The sequence below is a fragment of the Oncorhynchus tshawytscha genome, linkage group LG09 (genome assembly GCF_018296145.1).
Source record: "Oncorhynchus tshawytscha isolate Ot180627B linkage group LG09, Otsh_v2.0, whole genome shotgun sequence".
In the NCBI taxonomy this organism is placed as follows: Eukaryota; Metazoa; Chordata; class Actinopteri; order Salmoniformes; family Salmonidae; genus Oncorhynchus; species Oncorhynchus tshawytscha.
In genome coordinates this window covers 78458372-78481745 of record NC_056437.1, presented here as the reverse complement: position 1 = coordinate 78481745, position 23374 = coordinate 78458372, and the positions used below count along the sequence as shown (strand labels likewise).

General features: G+C 42.3%; 1 protein-coding gene across 5 annotated transcripts in view; it reads right to left on the bottom strand.

Annotated features, from left to right (window-relative positions):
* LOC112226121 (histone deacetylase 5) overlaps positions 1-23374 on the bottom strand; it is an 86477-nt gene that overhangs the window by 39081 nt on the left and 24022 nt on the right. For 2 of the 5 annotated variants that reach the window (XM_042327511.1, XM_024390369.2), the window contains exon 1: positions 21840-23143. The exons of 1 other annotated variant lie outside the window; for it this stretch is intronic. In XM_042327511.1, coding sequence (XP_042183445.1) covers positions 21840-21990 — 151 coding nt within the window. In that variant the 5' untranslated portion in view covers positions 21991-23143. Of the gene's footprint in view, positions 1-21839; positions 23144-23374 lie in introns of those variants that run through there. 2 more of the 5 variants (XM_042327510.1, XM_024390368.2) reach the window with 2 other exon arrangements.

Genomic DNA, 23374 nt, shown 5'->3' with positions numbered 1-23374 from the left:
GACCAGTGACCCGTGTTATAATGGATTTACTATAGCAATATGTTCAAATTCTTCTACAGAAACAAACCAGCACGGGGTCATTGCTAGTTTGTTAGCTAGCAAGCACAGTGAGTTTTCACTTCAGGCTAATGATTAAATACATTTTTAACATTTACATTTGACACTTTAGTCATTTCGGTGACGTTCTTATCCAGAGCAACTTACAGAAGCAATGCGGGTTAAGTGCCTTGCTCAAGGGCGCAGACAGATTTTCTCATCTAGTCGGCTCGGGTTACTGGCCCAAAGCTCATAGCAGCTAGACTACCTGCCACAGTCAAAGAGTGAGCCAGCTAGTTGAGTGATACATTTTATCATGTTTGTATCTTACTGAAAGCACATACACTGACATTTGATTAACTTAAACCTTCTCCTGTGGTAGTTTTGATTTAATCCTTAAACTAAGTTTAACATTTATTTTAAAACAATGGAGCAACATTACATTTGATAGTTTAGGATTAAATGTAACTATGTTTAATTTAAAACTAGGTTGAAAAACTTTGTGCAACAAGATTAAATGATAAATCTTGATTTAAGCCAGTTTAAGAGTTTATCCATGTTGGTGCAGCCCACCCTATACAACTGCTACAGATAGAAGAGAGAGCATGAAAAAACGAATTTTGATCAGTCAGTGCTGAAAACATGTTAGATCACTATTTAAAAAGATGGAAAACAAGCTATAGGATAAAAAATACCTGTGTTTTGGCGCAGGTAGAAATATCGATATAATATATTGTCCAAAAATAGTGATATGTAACTAACACTCCCCTCCCCCCCACCATCACTAGGGTCCGAATCTATTTATGACATCTCAGGTGAATGTGTTTTTTGGTCTTAGCCGAGTGCGGCTGCAACAGCATGCTTCGAAACTAAATTTCAGCCAATTTTAACTGTATCAATCTAAGTAAGCCTGCCCTGGAACTGAACCTTCCCCATCGTCCTTCATTCCTCCATCTCCCTTTTTTCCTCTATCACCACCTCCACCCACTTTCCTCTTGCTCTCCCTCCCAGGTGAGTGTGGAGTAGGATAGCTATGCCAGGCTGGATGGTAAATGAGTAGGTATAACTGTGCTTCAGAGGGAGGCCTTTAACAAAAACATTTTTGTTCTACAAGCGATTAAGTTCAGTCCTAAGTCAGCCACTACCCATAAAGATTGTAAAAATGCTAATGCAGGGAAAATAAAATGGATATTGATAACGGTAAAGTGGAATAACAGTTGTAAATCACAATAGCAGCTTGCCTCTAGTACTTAAGGCCAGAGGCTTAGGGTTTGGAGGACTTTGGGATTAGGCCTCCGAGGTAGACCAGAGAATAGCATACTTGCAACTTAATATTTGAAAGGTGTTCTTAATGTTTGGTATACTCAGTGTACATTCACATTGTATGTCACAGCATTAGGCAGGATTTTCACCTTAGAGCTTGCTGATTGGAACGTGCAGAGTTAACAGGGTAATGATCCAATAGCTCTGTTGGTGGTCTGGCGGAAGCTTTCGGCTTATTCCAATTAAGATTACTATCCTTTATCAGTCAGCTTCTAAATATAACCTTCCAGACAATTGTGTGTGTCTGTGTCAGCCATTTGACATCATGTCGTCCCTTTCTTAAGTCGCCAGGAAAACTTTGGTTGTTGGGTGCCAGCCAAAGCATTGAATGAATGAGCAGGCATTGGAGAAGGCATTGAATGAATGAGCCAAAGGGAGCGTGCCTATTGCGATGTACCAGTTATTCCAAATGAGTCAAGGCCTTCCGTTCAAAAAAAACTATTTACAAATCTGAAATCTATATGTCAATAATGACCAATAATGAATATTGCTTAACTCCCTTATCTTACCTCATTTGCACATGCTGTATATAGACTTTGTTAAATTTTCTCAACGGTATGTTTGTTTAGTCCATGTGTAACTCTGTGTTGTGTGTCAAATTGCTATGCTTTATCTTGGCCAGGTCTCAGTTGCAAATGAGAACTTGTTCTCAACCAGCCTACCTGGTTAAATAAAAGGTTAAATAAAAAAAATAAAAAATGACACCAATATTGGTGTGACATGATTGGTTGTTGTCAGAGTGGTGCAATGTGCACAGAGGTATTGGGCTCCTTTGCAGTGTTCAAATCCTCAATGAATTTGTAGACACACAAAATACTTGAATAACACTGTCTGGCTGTGAATTGTGCATTCAAAAGAAATAATAATTTGGTGTTGCCTGCTCCACTCCATTTCGAGACAGTGAGCAGAGGCAGTCTGAGAAATGATACTTTTGATGATCGGCCCAAATGATCAAACGAGGGAACAGCCGCCAGGAGAACTCACAGGGGAGTTGCATCTGAGGCGGAAGGAACTACCATCAGTCCCATAGCAAATCAGCTATGTGCCAAACAGGTGTGGCTTTAACTCTGCAGCAACAAAAAAAAAAAAAAAACTCTATGGAGGTGCTGCATGGTTATTTATAGATGAATAATACATTTCTTCCTAGTCCAATTGATTATCGAGGTGATAATATGCTTGAGGCGTTAATTTCTCATCCAAGAACTCCACCACCTTGTCCTAGACAGACTGTTGCTAAACTTCTGGGTTCAACTTTGGTTCAGAAGTCTACTTCAAAAGAAACAAACCAGACAAAAACAAAAAAGCAAAAAAAAATGGAGGGAAGTGAAAGATAACAGGAACCAACAGACTATTTTTGGTCAGAAATGGGACGTTAAAAATGTCACAGTTTGAACAGCCAAGAAAATAAAAATAATATGGCCTCTCATTTTAAATGAGGCAAAAAGTTGCTTGTAAAATCCTTGGCCCTGTTTTTGTGTTGACAGGAAAAGAGAGGGTGGGAGGGAGGAGGCTAGGGCAGAGAGGAGAGGAGGAACAGCCCAGTCATCTGGGTGAAGCTGTTGGTGGCCCTGTGATTAGTGAGGACTTGGCCAGCCAGGAGGTGGCTGAGAGACATGGAGACAATGCCAAATGTATTTCCAGGTCCCTAAAAATTATATTTGTGGCCATATCCAATTAAACCACAGTGACGAGACACACCGAAATGGATGCAATTTGACTGTCTGCAGACGTCACCAGTGAAAATGTACACACTAATGGCATGGTCCATGATTAAGCAATCCATTTATAAATTTTACGACAAAAACAACTAAATGGCCTTCGCATACACCCCCTATCCTGTAACAGTATCCACCAGGAATTGTTTAAGTTATGCTTGTGCTCACCTTATTCTAAATTTTAAAAAAAATCACAATATTCCTCTAAGAATTCTACAATCTAACCAGAGACGTATTGTAATTTCTAAGTTAGTTTACAACAAAGCTCTATTCTTTGCCACACGAGTTGAAGGGGGTTCACCTAGGGGTCATGATAGGGCCTGTACCAAATGTTTGATGTATTATAATAATTGATTATGTTTATGTTGTATTAAATGAAGGTGGGGTGGGTTATAAGACCCTGCCCTTCTTACATTTATAAAATCACATTTTAATTTGTCACATACACATGGTTAGCAGATTTTAATGAGTGTAGCGAAATGCTTGTGCTTCTAGTTCCGACAACGCAGTAATAACCAAAGAGTAATCTAGCTAACAATTCCAAAACTACTACCTTATACACACACAAGTGTAAAGGGATAAAGAATATGTACATAAAGATATATGAATGAGTGATGGTACAGAGCGGCATAGGCAAGATGCAGTAGATGGTATCGAGTACAGTATATACATATGAGATGAGTATGTAAACAAAGTGGCTAGTGATACATGTATTACATAAAGATGCAGTAGATGATATAGAGTACAGTATATACGTATACATATGATATGTTTACATACCCTACATTATTTAAGTAGCATTGTTTAAAGTGGTTAGTGATATATTTTACATCAATTCCCATTATTAAAGTGGCTGGAGTTGAGTCAGTGTGTTGGCAGCAGCCACTCAATGTTAGTGGTGGCTGTTTAACAGGCTGATGGCCTTGAGATAGAAGCTGTTTTTCAGTCTCTCGGTCCCAGCTTTTATGCACCTGTACTGACCTCGCCTTCTGGATGATAGCAGGTTGAACAGGCAGTGGCTCGGGTGGTTGTTGTCCTTGATGATCTTTATAGCCTTCCTGTGACATCGGGTGGTGTAGGTGTCCTGGAGGGCAGGTAGTTTGCCCCCGGTGATGTGTTGTGCAGACCTCACTACCCTCTGGAGAGCCTTAGGGGTGTGGGCGGAGCAGTTGCCATACCAGGCGGTGATACAGCCCGACAGGATGCTCGCGATTGTGCATCTGTAGAAGTTGGTGAGTGCTTTTGGTGACAAGCCGAATTTCTTCAGCCTCCTGAGGTTGAAGAGGCGCTGCTGCGCCTTCTTCACGATGCTGTCTGTGTGGGTGGACCAATTCAGTTTGTCTGTGATGTGTACGCCGAGGAACTTACTACCCTCTCCACTACTGTTCCATCGATGTGGATAGGGGGGTGTTCCCTCTGCTGTTTCCTGAAGTCCACAATCATCTTAGTTTTGTTGACATTGAGTGTGAGGTTATAGGGTCCTAGCCTACAGATTAACAATATATATTCATTATAGAGGTTTAGTATTGTTCCAGTTGTTTTCTGGTCTCTTTGCCTCATATAAAAAGAGACCCCTCTGAGAAATGTGATTGTGAAGACATCTCTTACACTGCGCTGAGTTCTAAGAAATGAGTTAGACATTCCACTATAAATCAACTTGGACATTTACTGCTAAGCTTTTAGATAGCTATATAAAAAGAGTAGGCATGGTTTTGGTCTCATGAGTAAAAGATAACGTAGGCAGTGACATCTTCAAGGGCTGGACTTTGGGTTTAATAAAATAACATGGGACCTTTTCTTTGATGCAGAACTTACCCAGAAACATGCGTTATGTTCCTGTTGTCAACTTCTGTATGCAATTGCATTAATAAAGGTTTTTGAATTATTTAATTAAAGATAGGCTCATTGGTGAAATTAGCATTATGACTATGATTGACAAGGAAACAAACCCAAACAGAGTCCTTAAACAATAATTACAGAAAGCAGGGAGGATGCTCTTGGAGAAACAGATACCTCAGAATTTAAAGAGTACAAAAACATTAGTGTTCGCAACCTGACAAGATGAAAAAAAAGAGGCGGGGGGGGGGGGTACTTCCTCGTTAAAAATAAACTAGGGTATTGCCTAACACTTGTGTGGGGTTTCAAGGCAGAAACAGAGGAAGAGGTGGGAGGGACATTTCTGGACAAGGAAGCCAACTAGGCCTAATCAATGAAAGGGTAGATACCCTGGGGGAGGGACAGGCAACAGAGCACTCAAATTTACTCAGATTATATTTGACACTGTGGATTACAGTAATCACCTGGAAAAGTCTAAAAACAGCAATCCCCCCCCCCGTGATGGCGATAAAGGGTATATTATACACACACACACACACACGTTAGAAGGAGATGGAGAAAAAGTACACAGGATTTAGGGCTAGCTCAATGTTTACTTGGCTAAAGCCCTGTATCTAGTCTGTGATAAAAATCTAAACATACTGTATTCACTCAGTGTCCCTGCATTTGCCAACAGGCAACACGAGTAGACCTAATATTGAAACTATGTTCAACACTCTTACGACTGATGAGGCCTTACAGTGCAGTGCAATTGACTGAATAAAAACATCTATTTAAATGCTTTATTTTGTGTGCCATCTTTGGGAAGAGGAAGACTAGTAGATGGCTGTGCTGGTTTGCCACAGCCTTTATGTACGAAAACCAAAGTTTTCCCAATTAAGACAGAAAGATCCATCGCCCAAGGGAGTATTCTAGCTTACACACTCCACTGCGAGCTTTGTGTCACCTAATTATGCCAACCACTCCCTCTCTTCCGGAGCTGGGCGTCATTTTAAACCTCCACTCAAAGCCGTTAGTTATACGAGACGCTGTCACACAAAGGCATGGATTGTGCCTCCTCTGCCCCTTTTTCATGGAGGATGTGAGTCTTCTGGAGAGAGGGCCAGAGGAAATCTTTCTTCCTAATCAAATGATCACATGAATTAGGCCCTAGCCAGACAAGGATGGAGGAGAGGAGAGCTACAAGTCAGGAGAGCATAGCAGGAGTACAATAAGGGTGGAATGAGTTTGACATCCAGGGTGCCCCCCTGTCCACTGTGTTAGACTTCTTTGATCCATCCAATCAGCGACCAAAATATCAATGAGAATTTTGTTGCCGTTATGCAAGCCATTAAAGTCAGCCAATAGGCGAGCACGCTGCTGCTAAGCGGATGCACTAGCATTTTAGACTCCAGCGGATCTAGTGGGAACCCCTGCTGTGTTTGACATTGGCACTTTTATTTTTATTTAACTAGGCAAGTCAGTTAAGAACAAATTCTTATTTACAATGATGACCTACCCCGGCCAAACCCTACCAATTGTGGGCCTACCAATTTACCTACCAATGACCTACCAATTTACCCCGGCCAATTGTGCACCGCCCTATGGGACTCCCAATCACAGCAGATTGTGATACAACCTGGAACCAGGGTCTGTAGTGCCTTAGACCCCTGCGCCACTCGGGAGCCCCAATAAACCTGTCAGTAAGTAAGTGTCTTTTGGTCTTCTTGTAAAAAGGCTTCAATTAGTTTCAAGTTGCGGCTTTTCATGCAATAAGTACTTACATTTTCAATTGATACTGTACATTTTCCTTTTTTTCCCCATTTTTTTCTGTTTTCACTCTCAGCCATCAAAATGGCTGCCTCATAGTATAGCCTACATCTGCTTCTGGGCTTCCATCTATAGCTAGAGCCAACGAACCTCTCCCTACACCTGCAACCCTTTCCTTCTTCTCCACCATTTTCAGAGCACCCCAACCCTCTTCTCTCCCTCTCGCTCACTCCCAGCAGAGATTAGACACAAGCAGTGACAGAACAAAGTCTGCCTGCGAAAAATGTTGGTTATAAATAACCCTGGATTAATAATGCACTGGGGGGGAGAAGGGGTAGCACACTGCGCTTTTAAAAGCGCAAGCTTCTATTTTGGGGTTTTCCACATTTTTGATTGCTGCTCGCTCTAGCTTCCAGCCATCTTCGTCTTGGATGCTGCAGAGGCAGCTACAAAGGGAATATGGCGTTCCCTTGCAGAGTACAGGCTTTGATCTAGCTATATCTGTATACGTGGAAAAACACATTAAAGAGCGACTGCCCCTAAAAAAAATGGTTTTTTTTTAAATCAACTAATCCCTTTGAAAACAGAGTCAGAAACATTTATTCCAGTGTCAAAATTGACAAAGTGTAAATCGGATAATTTGGTCATAAAATCTGTCTTGTTTGGAATCTCAGTGCGTCACGAGTAAATGAGGGTTGGGTTTGAATTACAATTGTCAACTGATCATGCCCACTTTTGCCAAGCTAAATCCGATTCAAATCCGGAAACTATCATTTCGAAAACAAAACGTTTATTCTTTCAGTGAAATACGGAACCGTTCCGTATTTTATCGAACGGGTGGCAACCCTAAGTCTAAATATTGCTGTTACATTGCACAATGTCATGATTATGGAAAATAAATTACCGTCTCTGTTAGGAAGAAATGGTCTTCACACAGTTCGCAACGAGCCAGGCGACCCAAACTGCTGCATATACCCTGACTCTGTCTACACTGAATGCAAGAGAAGTGACAATTTCAGGCACCGCATTGTTTATATGCAACACAGGACAAGCTAGTTAAACTACTAATATCATCATCATCATCATCATCATCATCATCATCATCCATTTTCAAGCAGATTTAAGTCAAAACTGTAACCTGGCCACTCACAGTCTTCTTCTAAGCAACAACAGTTTAGATTTGGCCATGTGTTTTAGGTTGTCCTGCTGAAAGGTGAATTCATCTCCCAGTGTCTGGTGGAAAGCAGGTTTTCCCTCTAGGATTCTGCTTAGCTCCATTCCTAATTTATCCTGAAAAACTACCCAGTCCTTAACGATTACAAGCATACCCATAACATGATGCCGCCACCACTATGCTTGGAAATATGGCTAGTGGTACTCAGTAATGTGTAGCATTTGATTTTGCCCCAAGAATAACACTTTGTATTCTGGACAAAATGTTAATTGCTTTGCCACATTTTTTACACTGTTAGTTTAGTGCCTTGTTGCAAACAGGATGCATGTTTTGGAATATTTTATTCTCTACGTGCTTCCTTTTCTCTCCGTCAACTATACGTTAGTATTGTGGCGTAACTACAATGTTGATCCATTCGTTTCCTCCTATTACAGCCATTAAAACTCTAGAACGGTTTTAAAAAGTCACCATTGACCTCATGGTGAAATCCCTGAGCGGTTTCCTTCCTCGCCGGCAACTGAGTTAGGAAGAACGCCTGTATCTCTGTAGTGACTGGTGTATTGATACACCAAAGTGTAATTAATAATGTCACCATGCTCAAAGGGATATTCAATGTATCCTTTTTTTTTTACCCATCTACCATAACATGTCCTTGTTCGCGAGGCATTGGAAAACCTCCCTGGTCTTTGTGGATTCATCAGTGTATGAAATTCACTGCTCGACTGAGGGACCTTACAGACAACTGTGTGTGTGTGGGGTACATAGATGAGGTATTCATTGAAAAATCATGTTAAATATTATTATTGCACACAGATTGAGTCCATGCAATTTGTGACTTGTTCAGCAAATGTTTACTCCTGAATTTATTTCGGCTTGCCATAACAAAGGGGTTGAATACTTCTTGACACAAAACATTTCAGCTTTTCATTTAATTAATTTGTAACATTTTTGAAAAACATAATTACACTTTGACATTATGGGGTATTGTGTGTAGGCCAGTGAAAAAAAAAATCTCAATTTCATACATTTTTTAATTCAGGCTCTAACACAAAATGTGGAAGAAGTCAAGGGGTGTGAATACTTTCTGAAGGCACGGTATGGGCTCCCGAGTGGCGCAGCAGTCTAAGGCACTTCATGTCCCTGGTTCTAATTCAGGCTGTATCACATCCGGCCATGATTGGGAGTCCCATAGGGCGGCGTCCGGGGTAGGCCGTCATTGTAAATAAGAATTTGTTCTTAACTGACTTGCCTAGTTAAATAAAGAGTAAATTTTAAAAAAAAAAGACATGTAGGCACCTGATCTGAGCCATAAGGGAGACTCGGCATCTACCGCTTCCATATTTTATGTCCCCCCCACTTTGGTTCTGAAATCACAGTCACCCACTAATTAACTTGTCGTCATTTTTGCAGATTAAGTGTTTGAGCTATATATAGCACAATTTTGGATTTCACCCCATATCTCAAAATCAAAATGGTTTTGACCATTTGGAAGTTCAGTAAGCTTCTTTTCGCCTCCTGCTTAGGCCATGCAGTGCGCCTCGCAAGTGATTCCTCGTTATGAAATGATCAACTTTATCCTGTATATCTTTAAAAAATAAAATAATTAAAAGACCATATACACTGATAAAAAAATATATTGCTGATGGTGAACCTGAACAAATCGAAATTAAGTCTATTGTAAGCCCCGTTCAGCAGGTGTACCCAGATGAGTTGTGTCTACGGTAGCTTACTTTTATTCCAGTAAAAACACATTTTCAACAGTGCATAGATAACAATAACCTAGCAAATTACATAGGCTGTCACTCACCTAATAAAGCCCAATATTACACAAGCCATTTTAGAATATGAATGCTTAAGTTGCACGATCAGGAACAGGCTGCCTACCTTGAGTTGGTCAGAGTGCGAAGCTAGGGCACAGGCTAGGGCACAGGCTAGGGCACAGGCTAGGGCACAGGCTAGGGCACAGGCTAGGGCACAGGCTAGGGCACAGTGCGCAGTTCCACTAGGCTACTGATATTCCCTTGAATTGTTCGACATGCAAAATTACTTGTAGATCAATGACTGCCAACACAGTTACATGCTTAGTTCGACACTGAAGGAGAGGATGCATCAGTTGGCACAAAATATGAGGTATTTTAGGAAGGTAGAAAAAGTAATATGAGCAAAACTAATTTGTGAATCAGCGATTCGTAACATTGAAAACATGCATGCTACATTTGGTTTGGGGTCCGTATCTTAAAACATTTGAATCGTTACACCCCTACAGATATTAAAACAGTTTGTTGTTTTTTTTTGTTGGCGATTTTATGGTGATTGAACATAAGCATCAGAAACTTAGTTCCCTGTCTAATCACACCAATGTCACTGAATAGAGAGCTCATTGCATGCCGGTACACTGATTTCTATTCTATCAGACAGGACTCAAGGTGGCCAGCGGAGTGGCACTAGCGAGGTGGGAGGCCCTGGGAGGGACCTGAAGGACACCCATTAATAAAAATCACACCACGCTCGCCCTGCGGACTGCAAACTGTGCATTCATTAGGCTCTCAGACAGCACTGAAATATGGGCGAAGCTTATCGCGCCATAAAAACAAAAAACGGGGGTGACAATGACTAGGCCCAGAGTGTGCTGGAATAAAATTACAATCTGCTTGTTTGACAAAATGGTCAAACTTTGTACACACTCCAAAAAGTACAGATCTTGTTAAGAGTTTTATTAGGATAACTATAGCTAAACATGATATTAAAATCACTGTTGTGTCCTTTCTGTCCATGAGTCAAACGCACAGCTGTGTTAATAGTCAAGCATATGTGCCACCTCCTCATGACGACTGATCGATCATTCCACTCAGCTAGGAACGTACAGTCTGAAGTGCAGCCATTTATTATTTGAGTTGTTACAAGCTTTCTTTCCCGTCTCTTTTTTAAATTTTGTTTTGCAGAGGGTGCAGCTTACGTCATGGTTATTTTCTTTAGCAAGGCTACACCAACTACACTTTGGAAAGACAAGAGAAAAGAGGGAGTAAAGCAAGACACAAAAAAGGGGGGGAAAGCATGAATATTGCTTTCCAGAAATAGCACATAGCAACATGAGGTAGGCTGCCCTGTCAAATCTGCTCTGAGTCCTTTCCTTGTTAGCCACACATGGCGAAGAGAGAGAGGGGAGAAACAGAAGCTGGCCTGATCTGTTCAGTTTGGACAAAAATGGTGCCCAGATTTTAAAAAAGTGGGAAAGACAAGGGTGAGAGCACAGGCAGGGTGATAGCCTATATTTACGTCCTTTGGAACAGTCTTATAGCGGTCGGAGCCTCATCCTGATGCTAATAGGAGAGGAGGTTGTAAATAGCCTGTGTGATTTATGTGCCTCAGGAACCCCCAAAGCCTTGGCAGGCCTTCTGCAGGGGTAGCTCCTTGCTCTGGGAAAACAAGAAACTAGTAGTTTCTTCTGAGGAAGCCCAAAAAAAGACACTTGGGGCAGAGAGACAGTCTATAACTTATTGCTATGGCTTGCATGTAAGCTAACATTTACCCAGTAGCTTGCCTGTTCCTTTGATTCTCCCTTTGGTATGCAACTGGTGATCACCATGTAGTAATGCATGGATGTTCGAACATAATGGGCCTGGAGTGGATTACAGATTGCTGCTGCCCGGATAGAGTCATGCGATGGGGACATGGCTAGATGAAATTCAGGCCTTCACCCAGACTAAAGAATTTTAAAGGAAAATTCTGGGAGCATTCTGAGTTTTCCAACAGCAAACAGCTCCCCTGTTGTCTCCCGTTTTACCTGAACCATAAAGAATGTTGATCCCTGGACATAAGGCACCCTAATCCAGCACACTCCAAACACTGTCCCTTTCAAATGAAGCAGCCTACACAAACACACTGTGGTGCACAATGTGGTGGATACAATCCCTGAAGGGTTGATTTCTGTTACTCACATGGGATGGCCTTCCTTTTGAAAAGGAGGGGGAAATTATGTAAAGCATAAACATTGAGACGATGAAATGTCATCGCTAAGCACTGACCTGAGTCTGCCACTGTTTACATGTTCTATAAATGTTCCGGCATTGACGTCAAACGCTTGCATGAGAGGAATGTTGTTTTCTGGGTAAACTTCTGTGTGGTGCGGAATTCATTTCATACCCCTTTTTAGCGGAGGGTTTGAACATATCCCAGTTGAAATAGATCATACATTTCCCCCCCCCCCAAAAAAAACAGACCAGCATATTAGTGACGCACGTGATTATTTAGTAATAATATGATCCCTCTGAGAAGCTGCAGCTGCATATTAGCAGTGGCACATTTTACAAAGTGTGCCACTGAAACATAAGTGAGTTTTTTTGTTTTGAAGCTCAAAATCTAGTGTCATACTCTCTTAAGGGAGCCCTGCAAGCTTCCAAGGAAAACATTTGTATTGAAACATTTCTATTCATAAATCATAGACCTCAACCTTAGAAACAAATTATCTTGGGCATAACCAAGACAGCCAGTAAAGGCCTCTTGATATTAATGTGTGTGTATTGTGGACTAGTCCAGAGAAAGTCCTTCATCTGCCCATCTGCTCAAAAAAGGGCACCATCCCCCTCACAAATCTCCCTGGGCTCAAAGCAGTGATCATGGGCCCCTTCAGGATTCACACAACTTTGTCAGCGATATAAATAGCACCAGCCTTTAATGAAGTCTGACTTTCTCTGAGCTAAAATAGAACCCCTGTAGCCTCGCTGCTTCTCAGCCACAACAGTGGAGTCTGCAGCAGGATCAAGTTACATGTTCACACACAGAAACAGTGATACCAGTGTACTGGAGACAAGAACCAAGATTGGTTGAAGTGTGTGCCACCTCCCGCTTGATTCAACAGCAAAGCATTCTGCCCTCCTTGGCATCTGGGGTGCCCATGGAACGTACTGATACAATGCCATACTATTTGAGTTTGAAGCATCACCACAGTGATTTGTAATGTAGTCAATTGCTGCGAACCACTAACCTTGGATTCCCAAGATAAATTTGTCCAACACCACATGCAGACATCAACACACCCTAACATTCTCTTTCTGTTGGATATACAGTTTATAACAGTTGCCCTTCAAACAGATATTAAAAAGACAGTCCTTGGGATCACATGCAGGAGGCAAAACGTACTGAGAAGACTCTGGTCCCTCCCAGAGGGAGCTCCGCTCAGTGACAGTTTCAGCACAAATGCATGAATCAATATTTGGAGAGCAGATCGAGTACCAACTGGAGTTCCCTGGCCCGTGGCAGAGGACTCTGTGTGGGTAAGGAGAGTCTGGGGACAGCAGGTCCGCCAGGGCGTCTCTGGTGTCAACCAGGATGAATGCATCAGTGCGCCACCCCCCACCCACAGCCCCTCCACGCCACCAATGGGACACTTCCTATTGAGGTAGTCCTGCATCCCCGTCCCGGGTGTGTCAGGCAAAGCTGCACATTATTGTATCGGGCCCGTCTGGGGCTTTTGAAAGCTAGGAAAGGAGCATCAAGTTGTATCCAGATTTGGTCTGGAAACCAAAATATCTTAGGCTTATGTACACACACACATAACTCTGGGGAACCTAGGGTTTCATAGAAGTCTATACAATATCACTTGACCTCTCACAAACACACTCATTCAAAAGTTTGGGGTCACTTAGAAAGGTCCTTGTTTTTGAAAGAAAAAATATATATTTTATCAATTAAAATAACATCAAATTGATCAGAAATACAGTGTAGACATTAATGTTGTAAATGACTGTTGTAGCTGGAAACGGCAGATTTTTAATGGAATATCTACATCAGCAACCATCACTCCTGTGTTCAAATGACATGTGATCCAAGTTTATCATTATTTTAAAAAGGCTAATTGATCATTAGAAAACCCTTTTGCAATTATGTTAGCACAGCTAAAAAAAAAAAAACTGTGGTGCTGATTAAAAGAAGCAATAATACTGGCCTTCTTTAGACTAGTTGAGTATCTGGAGCATCTGCATTTGCGGGTTCGATTACAGGCTCAAAATGGCCAGAAACAAAGAACTTTCTTCTGAAACGCATCAGTCTATTCTTGTTCTGAGAAATGAAGGCTATTTCTTGCAAGAAATTGCCAAGAAACTGAAGATCTCGTACAACGCTGTGTACTACTCCCCTCACAGAACAGCACAAACTGGCTCTAACCAGAATTTTTTTAAAGAGTGGGAGGCCCCGGTGCACAACTGAGCAAGAGGACAAGTACATTAGTGTTTCTAGTTTGAGAAACAGATGCCTCACAAGTCCTCAACTGGCAGCTTCATTAAAATAGTACCCGTTTAAAAAATATTTTTTTAAAGAAGCCATCTCTCAGACTGGCACATAAAAAGATTAAGATGGGCAAAAGAACAGACACTGGACAGAGGAAGATTGGAAATAAGTGGTATGGACAGACAAATCTAAGTTTGAGGTGTTCAGATCACAAAGAAGAATGTTTGTGAGATGCAGATAAAATGAAAAGATGCTGGAGTAGTGCTTGATGCCACCTGTCAAGCGTGGTGGAGGCAATGTGATGGTCTGGGGGTGCTTGGTGGTGGTAAAGTGGGAGATTTGTCCAGGGTAAAAGGGATCTTGAAGAAGGAAGGCTATCACTCCATTTTGCAACGCCATGCCGTACCCTGTGGACAGTGCTTAATTGGAGCCAATTTCCTCCTACAGCAGGACAATGACCCAAAGCACAGCTCTGAACTATTTAGGGAAGAAGCAGTCAGCTGGTATTCTGTCTATAGTGGAGTGGCCAGCACAGTCACCGGATCTCAACCCTATTGACCTGTTGTGGGAGCAGGTACGTAAGAAGTGCCCATCAAGCCAATCCCATTTGTGGGATGTGCTTCATGAAGCATGGAGTGAAATCTCTTCAGATTACCTCAACAATTTGACAACTTGAATGCCAAAGGTCTGCAAGGCTATAATTGCTGCAACTAGAGGATTATTTGACAAAAGCAAAGCTCGAAGGACAATTATTTATAACCTCGTCAACGTCTTGACTATATTTCCTATTCATTTTGCAACTCATTTCATGTATGTTTTCATGGAAAACAAAGGCCATTTCTAAGTGACCTCAAACTCTTGAACGGTTATGTGCACACACTCAGACTGCTTTCTACAAAAATATCCTGCCTCTAAATATACCCCCTCCTGCCATAATAGGACTACACTAATTACTACCACTAACAATATCAGGTAAGAGTCGACGACTCCCATTGCGATATTTTTAGCATTAGTATGGGCTAAAATGTTTGTACATTCCTATTATTGATGTATAAAGATTTCTGATCGGTTACGGGCCCAATCTAAAAATCACAATCTAAAAATCTGAAATTATTTTAGATAAGAGTTGATTAAGAGAAAGGATTCAGCAGATATGACCTCTATTTGACCAAGACAGGTGGAATAAGTTACACAATAAGCAGTTTTTTATTATTACGTGATGTCTAATTATACACTAGTCAGTTCAACAACATAGCATATCTAGAGCCAAGGTTGTCAGAGACTGTTGGTCAGTAGGTAATGCTTCATGACAGCCAGCTGAGGTGAAGACAACTCCAGGACAGTATCTGTGACACGTCCCGTTGATAATGGCGTGCAGGGCAGGTAGCAATGTAGGTAAGAGATGATTGTCTGGGAACACACCACGCAGGTACACACACACCCAACTCCACCATCCCAGATATGGGTGAGAGCACAGCACCGGGCTGGTAAACAGGCGTGACATGCCTGGGCGTTCATTATAGCACTGGAACATGAGGGGGGAGAGTGCTGCGGGTTGACAAGCCCTGGTGGTGATGGGGGGGGGGGCAATGCTATATTTAAATTGGTCTGAATTTAGCAGCCTCTAGGAAACAAACTTAGTACTCAGATAATACTGTGAATGTTCTCCCACAAATCATTGTTGGTGGGTAGCAAAGGGCCTCTACTTGTGGGGAGTAGACTATAACAGACTCCTGTACAGGACAGCTGGAAAACCGCAGGCTTGCTCTGCAGTCAGTCCCTCCATACATTTTTACCCCTCACATAACTCTTGCATCCATCTTGAAACTGAAAATGTACACAGAACATTCAACATAAAAACTGTTACCCAAGGCCCCATATGATTCACAATGCGGTTTGAATGGACTAAGCCATTTTGGATCCGTCAGAACAAGGACCACAACAAATCAAGCAGAGTATGACTAAACGACAAGAGGCTTTTTTTAAGACAACCCCTTAAATTAGGCCTATCACAAGGCACACCTAATTTGAGCATGGCAAATTGAAACTAAAAATCAAGGATTTATAAAAAGATTAGGCCTACTAAATTAGCTCCTATTCAAAATACCAACCATCATATCCAAGGAACCAGCCAAGCCTAGTACCTTCCCTGCATAGTGTGGAAGAATGAGGGCTAATGGTGGGATCATGGGTTGTCGGTGTAAACGGGACTATCAAACATTCCATCTCAATAAGGATCTGGGCCACATGAAAGGCCCTAGTGATTCCCAGCTGGATCACAGTTCCGACGCATACGTCTGCACTTGACTCTTCATAATTACAGGTCCCTGTTGCAGTGAGGGTTGTGGGCAGCCCCCAGCAGCTGGCTGCAGTGCGTAGCCTTGCACTAGCATATACCCCGCTCTAAGAAAAACATCTGCAAACTCCAAAACCGTTTTGATGTAGCAACTGGCCCAGAGACTAAGAACATGCAGGGCTTTAAAATGACTCTGTATAGCTGGACTGCAACAGTCATGACACAGTTGTTAAGAACTGAACTCAAGTTTCAATACCAGCCTATTGCCTTCTCAGCCTAATTAATTGAAGTCTTTTAAAGATGAACGTTTTACAACCGTGTACAATTTGCATCATGTGATTACTGTGATCACTTCGTGACACATGGGCCAAAGGAGGACCAGGGCAGTGAACAAGGTAGTGACTAGTGACTGAGGCATAACTGTGACAAAGCACCTTGTGCCACTAAACCAAAAGGATAAAAGGCATGACTGTGAAAGTGTGTTGTGTCCTAGCAACCTTGTTCTTGGCCCCATATAAGCCACATCAATCCATTGTTGACATCACCGCAGCATCATTCAAAGAAACTGGAACAAATCAAATGTTCTACCTCATCCAGTGAGCATAGACATTAAAGTTAAGTTCCTTTGTGTCCACATCACCAATGAACGATCATGGTCCAAACTAGAGGTCGACTGATTAATCGGAATGGCCGAGTTCAAGTTTTCATAACAATCGGAAATCAGTATTTTTGGACACCGATTTTTTAAATATTTTTTACAGTGGGGCAAAAAAGTATTTAGTCAGCCACCAATTGTGCAACTTCTCCCACTTAAAAAGATGAGGCCTGTAATTTTCATCATAGGTACATTTCAACTATGACAGACAAAATGAGGGAAAGAAATCCAGAAAAATCACATTCTAGGATTGTTAATGAATTTATTTGCAAATTATGGTGGAAAATAAGTATCTGGTCAATAATAATAATAAAAAGTTTCTCAAATACTTTGTTATATACCCTTTGTTGGCAATGACAGATGTCAAACCTTTTCTGTAAGTCTTCACAAGGTTTTCACACACTGTTGCTGGTATTTTGGGCCATTCCTCCATGCAGATCTCCTCTAGAGCAGTGATGTTTTGGGGCTGTTTCTATGGGGTTGAGATCTGGAGACTGGCTAGGCCACTTGAAAGGATCTTGAAATGCTTCTTACGAAGCCACTCCTTCGTTGCCCGGGCAACTACACATGGTTGATGATATTACCTAGCGTGTCCTGCGTTGCGTATAATCTGACTGAGCATACAAGCATCTAAGTATCTGACTGAGCGGTGGTAGGCAGAAGCAGGTGCGTAAACATTCATTCAAACAGCACTTTCGTGCGTTTTGCCAGCAGCTCTTCGTTGTGCGTCAAGCTGAACAAGGAAATGAAACGTTAGCACATATTGCACTTTTACTTTCTTCACCAACACTTTTATTTATGCATTATTTAAACCAAATTGAACATGTTTCAATATTGACTTGAGGCTAAATTGATTTTATTGATGTATTATATTAAGTTAAAATAAGTGTTAATTCAGTAGTATTGTTGTAATTGTCATTACAAAAATAATAATAACTATACTAGGCAAGTCAGACTGTTCTCTCTGCTACCGCACAAAAAGCGGTACTGGAGCACCAAGTCTAGGTCCAAAAGGCTCCTTAACAGCTTCTACCCCCAAGCCATAAGACTGCTGAACAATTAATCAAAATGGCCACCCGGACTATTTACATTGAACCCCTCCCCCTTCGTTTTTACACTGCTGCTACTCGCTGCATATTATCTACATGTACAATTTACCTCGACTAACCTGTACCCCCGCACATTGACTGAGTACCGATACCCCTGTATATAGCCTCGTTATTGTTATGTAATTTTAGATTTTTTATTTATTCAGTAAATATTTGAACTCTTTCTTGAACGGCTAAGGGCTTGTAAGTAAGCAAGCATTTCACAGCATTCAGCACGTGACAAATACAATTTGAAGAGTTATTGTGCCGTTTACTGTTAAATCACTTGAAATCAGCTTGAAATACAGTAAACATTGAATAAGTCTGAACATCTCTTAAATTTACTACTAACAATGAAATGTCTGATGCGGATTCTTAAAATACAGGACATGTAGCCTAGTTTGTGTGCATAAACATGCGACAACTGAGTAATATAATTACAGGAGAACTTTCAGGAGACCAAGCCAGTGACAAATCGATCTAGTTTATTTAGCTCACCTATCACCTAGCTTTAATTGCCATCCTACTAAGGAGTTTACTCATTGTTGATTTTTTCTTTGAAGAATGTCAGTGTGATTTGTCTGAAACAGAATGGCAGGTTTGACAGGGTCAGGTATCTGGTTGCTGCAAATTCATTCAGTCACCCATTCAATTACAAATCTGTAATCCATCTCATCCCAAATGATTCCCTCTGATCTGCAGTAAGTGCTGCTTTTCCATGATCTAAATCAAGGTTTGATTAATACAAAATATTGCCAGGCCTCCCAAGTGGCGCAGCGGTCGCAGAGTTGTGTCGTCAATACAGCCTGGGGTTCGTTCCCAGGCTGTGTCACAACCGGCTGTGACCGGGAGTCCCGTAGCGCGGCGCATAATTGGCCCAGCATCGTCCAGGTTAGGGGATAGTTTGGCCAGGCGGGATTAACTTGACTCCTCCAGTTCAAGCGACTCCTTGTAGTGGGCCGGGCGCTTGCAAGGTGGCTTCCGGGTTAAGCAAGCAGGTGTTAAGAAGCGCGGCTTGGCGGGTCATGTTTTGGAGGACGCAAGACTCAACCTTCGCCTCTCCCGAGCCCGTTAGGGAGTTGCAGCTAGAAGATCGTGATCACGAGATTTGGGAGAAAAAGACAAAAAACAAATATTGCCATATGCAGGAAGAGTCAACTGCACTGGTTGTGTCAGTCGCACACAAAGCCTTCCCTGTAAACTAGAATGCCCGCTTAAAATCAGACAGAGACATCGGTTGTCCACAGTGATAGTTAAACCAACACACACACACACATCACCTGATGAGACACTTTCTCCAGTGACAAAACAACTTACACGCGCTAACAAATACACCAGGCACAGAAACAAAGGCAAGCCATTAAAAGGTATAGGGTAGACAGTCGTACGTCTGCTACTTATATAACCACAGTTCACATCATGGCGTAAATGGCAGATTAGTCTCAATACGTCAGGGCATAATGGAAGGAGCAAGGGCATAGATTCACCTCTAGCCGATTAGAATGGTCAGCACCAGTTATGGAGCCCAATAGCCTTCAAGTCACTGATGAGGTTGGATTATCATACACAACCGTTCAAAGGTTTGGGGCCACTTGGAAAACAAGGACATTTTTATTTTCCATTTTGCAGGTACTATTTAATGAAGCTGCCAGTTGAGGACTTGTTTGGCGCCTGTTTCTCTAACTAGACACACTAATGCACTTGTCCTCTTGCTCAGTTGTGCACCGGGGCCTCACACTCCTCTTTCCATTCTGGTTAGATTCAGTTTGCGCTGTTCTGTGAAGGGAGTAGTACACAGCGTTGTACGAGATCTTCAATTTCTTGGTAATTTCTCGCATTGAATAGCCTTCATTTCTCAGAACAAGAATAGACTGACGCGCCTCAGAAGAAAGTTCTTTGTTTCTGGCCATTTTGAGCCTGTAATCGAACCCGCAAATGCTGATGCTCCAGATACTCAACTAGTCTAAAGAAGGACAGTTTTATTGCTTCTTTAATCAGTAGAACAGTTTTCAGCTGTGCTAACAATTGCAAAAGGGTTTTCTAATTATCAATTAGCCTTTTAAAATTATAAACTTGGATTAGCTAACACAACGCGCCATTGGAACACAGGAGTGATGGTTGCTGATAATGGGCCTCTGTACGCCTAGGTAGATATCCCATTAAAAAAATTAATTCAGCCGTTTGCAGCTACAACAGTAATTTACAACATTAACAATGTCTACACTATATTTCTGATCAATTGCATGTTATTTTAAGTTGACTTTTTTTGTGCTTTTCTTCAAAAACAAAGACATTTCTAAGTGATCCCCAAACTTTTGAACGGTAGTGCGTGTCTGGAGAAACAGTAACATTTGCAAAGCCCATATCAGATGGACCAAACCACTGATATCGTGTGAGGTTGGATCATCATAAAACCTGTCTGGACTGAGCAACGGTAACAGTGCTAAAACAGGTGCAGCCAGGAAGCTTCCGGTGGAGGGTAACCATTGTTGCCGCAGGTCAGGTCCCCATGACTTTATGATCCTGGTTGAGCCGATCAAAGGACCTGGCATTCCTTTATTTCCTGTGGTCTTAGTGGTGGAGCTTTTTATAAACATGTTAAGTGTTAAGGCCTTGTCTACTGCGTCTGTGGACAACAAAGATCTCCATTCACAGGGTCTAGTTTTTGTAACAGGCTGGTGTTAACAAACCTGAGCAAAAACACCCTCAATAGCACCTCACAGTTCAAGGGAAATTCTACTAAAGTTACTCAAACTTTTCACAGGATTAAAGTACAAGGTGTCAAGACAGTCTGGGAGCAGAACATCCTTGGTGCCTTTTGTAAACTAACACACTACTTTCCCCCCCCCCCTTACTAGCGCTGACTTTGCTGATAGCTACTTTGAGGAAAAATGTACTGTATGATGTGGTTGTCCAACCTGGTCATCTTAAAATGAATACAGTGAGCTAAATGACTAAAATGGAAAATGTACCCCCAAAATTGCTGACCTACTAAATGTCAAATCCTGAAATACTTTGTAGCTGTAAAGTGGGGAGCACATCTGGATGCGTAGTTTAACTTGAGCATAGTCCTTGACATGATAGAACATGTATGCTCATTGTTGTAATAGGAAACACCTTATTTAAAGAAACAGCTTTTGACCTAGCCTATTATCTACCCATCCATCTAGGACCCATTTAAAATGAACACACAAAACCAGGTAAAAATCCCCAAAAAAGGTCCTATCCCAGATTCTTTAAAACATGATTAAACCACCATTACCAAATCAAAATGTCAGCACTATCCTGTCATGTTTTTCAGAAATTAACCGTACCAAGGTCAGTGCCAATGGGACAATTCATGAAGGTTAGAAAACCAAAGGAAATGCGCACATCCACTTATTTGAACAGGTGTCGGGTAAACAAGGGGAGCATATGCAAGAGAACCACCCACATGCTGCTCTATAGCCGTTCTGCTCTGTTTATTTAAGCACGGGTGAGCAGTAAATCCATCCCCCATCCTCTCAGCGCACACTAAGACATAGAAGCTGTAGAAGACAGTCCAAAACTTGAGTGGCTGTAGTCAATTTCTATGCATTCCTTTTAAAAGTCCTTCCCTCAAAAGCAGCTTCAACAATAACATGGGGTGACAGACAAAAACACTACACCTCTAGTCACAACAGTCCTACAAAAAATGACATCCTCTCAGGTGCTCAGATGCACCCACCCTTCCCCTGCCCTCAACCCCCCATGTATGACTCACCAGCACTGGGCATGGCCGACACTTGGGACAGGGGCAGCAGCTCCAGAGGTTGCTCCCTGCTGGACACTGCGTCTGAGGAGAAGCAGGACTCGGTCTCATAGATGGTCTGCAACATTGCGCACAGCCCTGGCACAGTGGGCCTTAAAAGCATGCCAGTGCAAGGGTGTCCTTCCAATACATATGGGGAAACAAAATAAACACTATCCAGGCAAGTTTCAGATGCAGAAAATGAGAGAAAAGCTTGGACTAGATGAGGTGAACACTGCGAAATCCCTCTTAGATCTTTAAAGAAAACTCCAGAATTCCTCTTCTAGAGATGAAACAACTGATGAAGGAGAGAGATCCTTGAGGTTCCATGGCTCAAACAGAACTGTAGTGTCTCCAGGTGAACAGAGAGATAGATGTTCCAAGCACAGGCTACAGAAGAAACAAAACAAGTAGTTTGGCCAGAGGCGAGAAGACCAGCACTGAACCACTCAGAAGAGCAAAGTTAAAATACACACCGCCCTCTGAGTTACGTAGCCTTCTCAAAACACCACGTATGAAAAACTGTCAATCTGGGGAAAATAAATAGCAGGCAAAAAAAGGCAGTGTGAATCTCATCCAAAAAGCCCCAGTCGTCTGTTTGGAAAGCAGAGTAGACATGGACACCGTCAGCTCAAGAGTCTGGCTGTCACTGCGTCGGCGAAGATCTGAGAGCTCCACATGAGAGATCAGCGAATGGCGAGAGGAGAGTGAGAAGGAGGAGCGAGATAGAGAAGAGCGAGAGAGAGCAAAGCTGAAAATAGATCACTAGGAGGTTGTGTAGACGGTGCTCAGGAGGTAGACTTTTGTTGACGGCATTGAATGTTAGCCTCCTAGTCTCTCCTCCTACTGCAGCGTGTCCTCCTCCTTGTTCACTTCACAAATGCAGCGCTGCTGCACTCTGCATCTGCCACAGAGGAGAAAGCAGTCAGAACCACCCATCACCTCAACCAGTGGTAGACAAATTGAAACCTGCAGCGTCTTTCCAAAAACAGGTTGTCCCCTAGCCTAAATCTCCTTTTGTTTTTTCCCCGTTTGTTTATTTTTCCGGTAACTTCTACCCAACACCCCCCCTGCTATGTTGCGGAGCACAGAGGTAGAAGAGGAGCGCTACTGATTTTACAAACAGACTGGGCTGCTCAGGGCGGCTGGAAATAGCTGCCGAGTGGCAGAGGGGAGGGGCTAGGGCTATAAATAGAGACGAGAGCTGAGGGTGTTTGAGAAGGCAGGGAGGGAGAGGAGAAGGAAAGGAGGGGACCTTGTTCATTCAAAAAGCACTGAGCCAATCAAGTGCTGTTCCCGGGGGGGCACTCTATTCCCAGAGGTGGGTTGCTGATGGAAGGGGGGGGGTTACAGTGCCACCATTGGAAACTTGAAGTGCAAGGACTGACAAGCAAAATGGCTAATGTAGGCAGACAAAGTCGGTTAAACACTCACATCCTGCAAATGATCGGAAAAGCTTTGCTAGAACCAAATGCTTCTGCACATTAGGGGTAAATCTAAGTATTTAT